The following is an 8,958-nucleotide window of genomic DNA, read 5'->3' as shown; positions in this document are numbered from 1 at the left end:
TGAGTTGCTCTGATACATCCTGCTGAACCTGCTGATCACAGTCAGCTGCTTTGTGCCTGGTGACAGGATTTGTTCCTCCCTTGAAGCCTCACTGGGCTGATGGGAGATGTAGCTGCCCTTGTCTGGCCACCACAGCACCAAGGTGTGGATGGGAAGCATCATGCTGGAGAGAAGCTATGAGCTGAGCTCCCTCCAGGCTGGTTTGGAATGCAGAAATACTCCTGAAGCTACTCTAAGACGGCATGGAAAGCGGGAAGGGGAAATGCAGTTGCCCAAGACAGCAATTCAGGGTACTAACAGGGGGACCTTTAAGCTTGTTAACTAACTTGTCTGAGCTCTTCTTGTAAATGGGTTGCAATGGACAGCCAAGGAGGAGCCCCTGGCCAGCAGGCACCTGCAGCTGCAAAGCAGTCACAACGTCAGCAGGTCACAGGGTCATGGTGCCACACTTTCTCAGAATTGCTCGCTGATGAGAAGTATGGAAGACGAGAGAATTACCATGATTCAGACTGAAACCCTACTATAATAATCATAAAACTGCCTGCAAACCACAGTCCTCACCTCTCCAACAGCTCTGTGAACGGGGCCAGGGGCTGGTTGGGTCTGCTCTGTCCTGGGGCTCAGCAGTGTGACGGCAGGTGGCAGTCCCCGCTCCAGCTCCAGCAGAAGTGTCAGTCTTGAAGGCAGAGAGAAGACCTCAGGACCTTCCAGGGCCATGCGTCCTCTCCAAGCAACATCCACAGCCTATTGGGTGAGGAACATCAATGGGCATCGCTCAGCGAGACAGCAGGCACTGGAAAGTAAATCAAAGGAAAAACCCAAAGCCATTCCGTCTGCAGGGCCACACAGCAGATGTGCGTCTCACCTCACTGCATGGCTATTACAGGCTCCTCAGTCAACAGGGGGTGGTAGGAGCCATGCCAGTGGTGACAGAGGAAGCTCAACCCTGGGGAAATGCGTTGAAGAGAGGTAGGAGTGCTTCCTCCATCTGTGTTGCTGCTGCTGCCACAGCCACCCGCAAATGGTCATCGCAGGACACCTTGCTGGTCACATGCCAGAAGCACTTCTAGGAGGGCTCACCGTGCCTGCACGCCACACCGTAGCCAGTCCAGAGGAACATTCACTCTGAGGACAGCGAGTGAGCAGGTAAATCCTCCTGGCTATTTGCTGACCTGGTTATTTGAGCTCTGCAAGGCACTGCCTTCCCCCAGCCATGGTGGGACATCAAAATGGTGGTGGAGAAATTGAAAGGGCTGGAGCCTGTGTATTTTCAAAGGCTCATTTTGATACTGGCCACATTAGACAGGTTTTGGACACTCAATGGCTGTCTCAGCCTTTGCTAGATCTCGCTGTTGTCTGTTACAATCTACGCTTGTATCTTCTGGGCTCCTAACTCATTCCTCATGTCCAAAGCACACAGCTGCTGCAGATATCGGCTGTAGCACACCCCCTCACCTCTGAGAAGAGGTCCCCTAGTAGGATTCCTCAGCAGCACGGTTTTCAAAGCCAGCCAAGAGCTGCAGATGCACACAGATGCTGCAGCACTGCCCTAGGGCTTATTTGCTCGGGATGCTTTCGAGCCCTGGGAACCTGCATCCATGGAGCCACGTTCCCCTTGCAGGGAAAATCCAAAGACGTCTCAGACCTCCCTGGTCTTTTCTGTCCATGAACAGCTGCACCTGGAATATACTCCTGCATTAACTCCTCCAAAGCAGGAGGGCAAACAGCAATATTGCACTTAGATCCAGGGTGAAAAACCACCCACTAGATGAGATACGGCTCATCTGTTTCACATGGCTGCTGATCACGTTTCTTGCCATGGCATTAGCGGGGGTTTTTGTCTTGGAATTGTGGCAGATGATTGCTCTAATACTTCTGAAATGAAGACCAACTTTCACAATCCTTGAAAGGCAGCATGCAGACCCCAGGACTCTGATTCTTGCTGAAGCCCACTAAACGCTACCACCAAGTACAGGATTCAATGGCAGCTAAAACTAATGAAAGATGCGCTAATAATTGCCCTTATCACTAATAAGAAGTGACGCGGAGATAGCTCTGGACTGAAGGAGAGGACAGCTGTCCTTTTGCTGCACACCTCCCAGAGCATTTTGAGCTGTGAGGATGCTGGCTGGCTTCTCTTGATCACCGCTATAAGGGAAGCAATGAAAGCTGGGCTTAGGCATCCCCTCTCCATTATCAGATGGTTGTAACATCTCACACAGCTCCTAGCTGCAGGATACCTGCTGCTGCCTGATCTGAGCCTGGCCCAAAACAGAGGAGCAAGCATTTTCCCCTGCTGCCCTCCGTGAGCAGTGTTTCCCACATGGGACCCAGTGAGAACCTGCGCTTTTCTCTCCTCCATAGCTCATCAGGCTCTTGTTCCTCTCCCTTCCCTTCTCACTAGGTATCCCACAGACAGCTCTGTTCTACAGAGTCATCTCCACTGTCTGGTTTTCACTGTTGGTAAAGCCCTGAACTTTCCGAATTAATCACCGATTCAGTTGAAAGTCTAGCTTCTAAAAGCTTTAATCTGCTTTTGCAGGAACTGTGCCTCTTAATACCCCAAAAATGAACCTCAGCAGCTGCAGTATCACAGCCTATGAAAGCTTTCCTCTTGTCCAGCTCTGTATTTACACCCCGGTTTTGCTTTTGGGCATTTTGCTGAACGTGATGGCACTGTGGGTGTTCTGCGGCAAACTCGGCAAATGGACAGAAACCAGAGTATACATGGTCAACTTGGCTCTGGCTGACTGCTTGCTGCTCTTTACTCTGCCTTTTAAAACTTTCTCCCAGTTCCATCAGCTGAAGGTAGGTAGATGGTGCCTGGCTCTGGAAGGTGGCTATTTCATAAACCGCTTTATGAGCATCGGTATCATCACTGTTGTAGCAGCTGATAGATACCTCGCAATCAAGTACCCTTTGAAAGCCAAAGCCCTGAGGTCGCCACTGAAGGCAGCTTTTGCGTCTGGATTTCTTTGGATAGTCATCATCTGTGTGATGTCCCTCATTAAAAAGTTAGAGGACCGAGAACAAGACGAATTTTGCTTTGAAAAGTCTTCCGTCAAGCCCTCAGTGATCACACTCTGTGCTATTATTGTAGGGTTTTTCATACCACTGATCATCGTGAGTTATTGCTCCATACAAGTCATTGCAGAACTCATGAGAAAGAAGAACGAAAACTGCCACAAGGAAAAGCTAATCAGGAAGGCCGTCTACATCGTGTCTGCAAACATGGCTGTGTTCATTGTATGCTTTTTGCCTCTCTACCTCGGGCATCTCCTTCGCTTTATAATGGACTCCATCAGCTCCGACTGCTCTGCAATACAGAGGGTTAACAATTTCGTTCACCTCGCTTCGGTCCTCGCAAACACAAACTGCTGCCTGGATGCTATTTGTTACTACTTTGTCAACAAGGAATTTAAAGCAGCATCTCCCAGGCTAGCAAAGTCCAAATGTGAAGCCAGTCAAGAAGCTGAAATCCAGCTTCCATGCGTAACACATGAGTGCAAAACACACGCAGCACACATTTAATGCTTGCTATGTTCAAGTTCAGCTGGGACTCAATAGCAAGCTTCCACACTTTCTTTTTGTGCAAGCTGAAGGAAGGGACTTTCTGCTAATGGGAAGGATTCAGTAACACAAAAATTAGCCCCGATTCAGACAACCACAGCAGTCCAGATCCTAATGTAATGATCTGATTTGCCACTGATAATTCTCTGCCTTATGCAATTGTGAGTAAAATGATAGCTTTTCCCTGCAAAACCTGTCTTTCATTTTCTGAGAAAACCCAAAACAAGTACAGCCAGTGGTAAATTGGATTTTTGTCCCACCTCCCCACCTTGGATCAGTTTTTGCGCAGCTGTGGCTGTCATAAAGAAACAGAGTTTATTCCAAATATCAAAAAAAAAAAGAAAAAAGAAAAAAGTCAAAGTGAAACCACCGCAGAAAAAGAAAGGAGGATGTTTTTATAAGTCACAAACGTCTTGTTTTTTAGTTGGTAATAATGCACAATCACAGTAGCGGAGGCAAATTTAGCCTGCTTTAGACAAGTTTACAGCACAGCTACAAAATGGTCATCAATCGCAATACAAGGTCAGAAGAAATTGCAATTGCTTCTACGAGGGAAAAAAACTTTACATCAAAAGCGTTTGAGTCAAATGGCGTTAAAGCTACTGTCCAAAGAGCTGGGGCGGGGGGGCGGGAATAAGGACTCGGTACTAGGGGTTTATTTGGTATTAGGGGTTTATTCAACCTTGTAATGTAAAGGACTGTCTGAAGGAAGTAGCAGCAAGTTGTTCCAAAGTATCCAACATAAATAAACTCCTGTTACTGGCACTGCAGTCTCTTAATGATTCCACTGGAAAGGTGGGGGATTGGGTGGTACCTAGTCTGCTCTGCATTTGTCCCCAGAAGGGACAGCTCGTCTCCCTGGCTGTCCAAGTGAGGGGCAGGTCTTATGAGCTGCAGCAAAGAACCGGCTTTTCAAAGGCAGAACAGTGCATGCCACCTTGCAATGCACTTACGCACAAACAGCTAAGTAGGTAAAACCGTTAACCATCTCCTTTCTAATCATGCTCAGATGGGACACACCAGGCACACACCTCCGCCCACGTTTCCCGACCCTGGGCCGGGCTTTCATCTGCCTGCATGTGCTGGGCCAAACTCTGCCGCCACCACGGCAGCCTTATAGCCTCACATCCAGCTCAGCTTCTGCATCTCCTTCTACTCAAGGCACATGCCAAAAGGAGGAAATCCCTTAAAGACAGACCCTGCTGCAGGTGATCGTTGAGCAGAGCCCTCCTGCATCACATCCACCTGCAAAGCCCATGCCAGATGCACAGGATGGTAGCAAAGCCCTTAGAGCTTCCCGAGGGGACATAGGCTTCTCACCACACTTGACAGAGATTCAGGTAAAAATTCAGGTAGAAATTCAGGTAGATGCTCTGTCATCACTAAAATCTGAGAGTAGGATCTGACCTTCGTTCACTGCACAATGGGGAGAGGAAGCAGGAGAGGCTTTGGTTGCAAAAAAAAAAAAAAAGACCTTTTAAGGAGGTTGGTTTCTCCCCTCTTTGACTCCTGTATTTTCTTTGAAAAGATCAAAGCAGCACCAAACGGTACTGTGCGTGCGGAGCTGGGCGTCTCCTCCCCAGCTCAGCCCAAGGTGCGGCACAGCCCTGGCAGTGATTTCACATGGCTCAGCCTGGTGCAGGGGGGCTCACATTTTGCCTTCCCCAGCCCTATGTGCTGATTGACGTGTGTCCTGCGTCACTGGAGTAACACACGCACATCTGCAACTTTAATCTGATGGACGGCTCCCAAATAAGGCTAAACATACCTTTATGATTTCCTTCCCGATACAGGATTTGTGTGCTGAGAGCAAGTGATTTGAGAGATTACCTGATTGCCAGTGCATTTTTTTCCAACATGTCCAGTCTCACCAACATGGGTGTGAGATCTTCAAAAGTGAACGCTCTGCACAAACCAAACTGTTATTTTAGACGCAGCAGGAAAAAATACTTCTCCTCCAGTAACCACTAATAAATGGGTGGAGGAGATACAAAGGTGCCTACAAACAAGCATTTCTGAGCAGACTTTGCTAAGCTGTCTGCCTCTGAGTAACAGCCCTTCCTGTAGCAGCCACTCACCAGAAATACAGACCATGAGCACTTGGCCAAAGACAGCCAGACTTCCTCACCACAGAAACCTCACCTCAAAGCCTCTGTACAACAGTCAGTCCTCAGGTGCTTACTGGGGTTTGGAGAGGGAGGCAGCCTCGCAGGGGCTGTGGAGGGGACAGTCAGGTTGTGCCAGTGCAGGATGGTGCTGGGCAGAGAGCACAGGGATGGTCCTCAGCGCTACAGCAGCAGCTCTGAGCAGGACCACAGCCACTCCTGACATCCGCCCAGGAGCAGCTGCTTGATGAGGGTAAAGAGGCAGGAAAGAGGTCTGACAAACTATTCCTTTGACATAGGACCAAACCTGTGTTCTTCACCACTGGAGCAGGGTCTATCCAAGCACAGGGCAGTCAGGGATTTGGATGTCCTGGGGCTGAAATCCAGGGATTTGGATGTCCTGGGGCACAGGGACCAAGGGTATGATGGGGAAAGCCCCTCAGGCTCCCCAGCTAGAAAATTTGATTGTGTTCTTCTGTTTGCTCCCTTTTCTTGCTTTTTTTCACCCTGAGCTTTTGGGCTGATTTAGTAGTAGTATCCTCCAAGTTCCTAACTCATCTGGCCAAGCTCTCCCACACCGTACAGAGAAGAGCTAAGGATGTATTAGGCAGTGAGGAGACAGCAGCAATCTACTATTTCCTGACATTTCTGGTGGGCTCAGCAACCTCCAGGAGACAAAGGGGAGCTGAGCACTTGCCAATAAGCTACTGATACATCCATCACCAGGTGGAAAGCAGACAGCTCCCACCCTACGCAAAGGCAAACTGTAACTGTCCAGGTGGAGCAGGTCTTGCCTGGCTTGCCTTGATCCAGCTGCAAAAACCTAGTGAGCTCACCACATTCACCAAGCTTTCAAATATCCGCAACTTAACCTTCTTGGCAGAAGACATGCTCTGTCTTCCAGATTTCCCAGATTTCTCTGGAGCCAAGTCTGGATAACACCAACCTCACACTTTCCAAGTGATGCGGGTACAGGTGTGAGGAGAGCTGGTCTATGTCTTGTGGGCTGGCCGAGGCAGGTATCTCACACCACACACGACCGCATCCTGCCCTCATCAGCCCACACTGCCCTCCCAGCAGCTGCAGGACGCAGGTGGCATCTTGCACTGGCATCTCCTACCTTACATTAATTCTATGAACTGATGACAGAGCTGGATACGGCCAGGTTGATACCCTTCACAAGCACTGAATGGACTTGTTACAAAAAACAGATCACTTGAAAGCACAACTGGAGCTGCTGCAGCACACTGGAGGTGGATGCACAGGTGGGACCCCCCCACACACACAGCGTAGGAACACATCCAAAACTTCCTCTAACTTTCATGCTGTTGCTCACAGAGGTCTGGTAATGTCTCACACTAGTTTTTTTGCCTGGGGCTTTCCATTCGCTGTTGGTGTCACACTTTAACTGAACCTCGCTGCCAAGTACTGAACCAGGGCAGCTGACTGAAAAATGAGAGTTCAACTGAATGTCAGGTGGAGGTGGAAAGTGTGAAAGCTGTCACCAAATAACTGTGACATATTTCAAAGATGGTTTCATCGAAGACAGAAAGAGGGCACTTCTGGGGAAGTGAAAATCAGGGAGGCTTATTATCGTTAGCTTGAGATAGAAGCATTCCTGTGTGTCTCAGTTTCTGACAGAAGGCTCAGAAACATCACCGGGTCACTTCGACAGAATGAGCTGTCCCATGTGGGCAGTGCATGCACTAGCCAGGGACAGCATCTGATACCATGACTTGCTTAGCACCTTGTCCTAAAAGATGCTAAAAGACACCCACAACTCTGGTCATGAGAAACCCCGGCAGCTTTACTAATTTTAAAACCCCTGTGTCACTTCTCTCTGGTGACATTTTTCTACCAAGATGAATTCTTCATAGCTTTGCCTTTCTGGCCCTTGGCTTTTGAGCCAGGCTCCGTGCTTTGGTTTGGCAAAAATTTGGCACCGGCATTTTAAGCCTAGCTTTTAACAGCCTCAAAATTACAACAGCAAGTCCAAAGGTCTCTTGCCCTTGGGTGGGTGCCACAGCCCACAGTCGCTTGTTTAACCCTTATCCAGTGTTGCTGTATAGGATCCAGAAACATCACATTTCCACCAAAAGTCATGTTGCACCTACCAGGGACTAAAGAACCAGCTTTTCTCAGTGCTCTAGCAGAAAGACTCTACATCACGTCTCCACCATGGAGATGTCGCATGACATCAGGACAGGACAGGACACCAGCACGCACTCCCCACTGTGAGGGCTGCACAGCTCCTCTGCATTGTCACAGCTACTTCACGACCTGCTTAAATTAACACACTCACACATCTGCCTGCCACAAAGGTTACTGAATAATTTCTTCTGAGAAGAGCCCCAGGTGGTAGAAGGAAGGGGAGTGCATGATCTAATCTGGTTTCGCAGCAGCGGACAATTGCTTGCCAGCCACTGTGGGTAGGGAAGAGCAGGCAGAAGGTGGTCAGGAGTGATCCTGGGGCAGGAAGGAAGAGGTTCTTATTTAAACTATAATTTAATGGTAAATTAGATCTTCTACTGTTGCTCGCTTCCTCTCCTTGCTATTTTTCTGGTGAATGGAAGAACATGGCTGATGTTCAATACCTTTCTACTCTCTCAATACCAACAGAGTAATCATGAAGAATTAAGCCCTTTCTTTTATCACTTGGAGGCTGCTCCCTTTCATGGGCTGGCCACCGATCACATCAGACTTGAGTGACATCTAACATGGCCTTAGGGTCTGTCTCCCAGTCCCCAGGCACGCACAGTGCCACCCACGCTCCGTGCCCAGGGGGATAGAGCGAGCTCTGCGCCTGGGAGGAGGGTACCCGCCAGCCATGGCCCTTCATCATCACTGGGATCTTGGCTCTCTGCCATGGCAGTTACATGTTTTCATCTCAGGTGACATGGATATATTCACAGTGCTTTAGCAATTTTAGAGACAGAGGAAGTTTGGGGTTTTCTTTTTAAAGAAACAGACCTTTGAAAAAGGTGCAATAAACTGCACAATGATAAAAGACACATCTTTCTTTAACAGCATACCTGGAATTTTTCTCTTTTACCAGCTGGCTGGACCCAAATGGCAGATTTTCTCCCTTTGGGAAGAGCAGGTGACATTTGCAGTGGGCAGAGAGCAGCAAGGAGAGATTCTTGCTTCCTGGAGGGACGGTGGTCTGCAGTGGTCCCAGCTCTGGAAGAAAGGACAGGGGAGCTCAAATACAGCAGCACTGCTCCAGGTACGCAAGTTCGGGGTTTTTTTTGTTTGTTGGGTTTTTGGTTTTGTTTTTTTTTAA

At 48.8% G+C, this 8,958-nt stretch overlaps 1 protein-coding gene across 1 annotated transcript; it reads left to right on the top strand.

Moving 5' to 3' along the window:
* Nucleotides 1-1,010: 1,010 nt before the first annotated feature.
* Nucleotides 1,011-4,138, top strand: LOC104477314 (G protein-coupled receptor 35). The gene is made up of 2 exons (XM_010117364.2): nt 1,011-1,146; nt 2,543-4,138. The coding sequence occupies exon 2, from the start codon at nt 2,569-2,571 to the stop codon at nt 3,529-3,531; it is 963 nt and encodes a 320-aa protein (XP_010115666.2). The 5' UTR covers nt 1,011-1,146; nt 2,543-2,568; the 3' UTR covers nt 3,532-4,138.
* Nucleotides 4,139-8,958: the final 4,820 nt, after the last annotated feature.

This window comes from Chlamydotis macqueenii, chromosome 9 (assembly GCF_036417535.1).
Source record: "Chlamydotis macqueenii isolate bChlMac1 chromosome 9, bChlMac1.mat, whole genome shotgun sequence".
Taxonomy (NCBI): Eukaryota; Metazoa; Chordata; class Aves; order Otidiformes; family Otididae; genus Chlamydotis; species Chlamydotis macqueenii.
Note: the sequence above shows the minus strand (reverse complement) of the source record. Positions and strands in the feature narration are given on the sequence as shown.

What these genes read in the sequence shown, in the direction of transcription:
- LOC104477314 (XM_010117364.2), top strand. Translation starts at nt 2,569, where the DNA reads ATGAACCTCAGCAGCTGCAGTATCACAGCCTATGAAAGCTTTCCTCTT.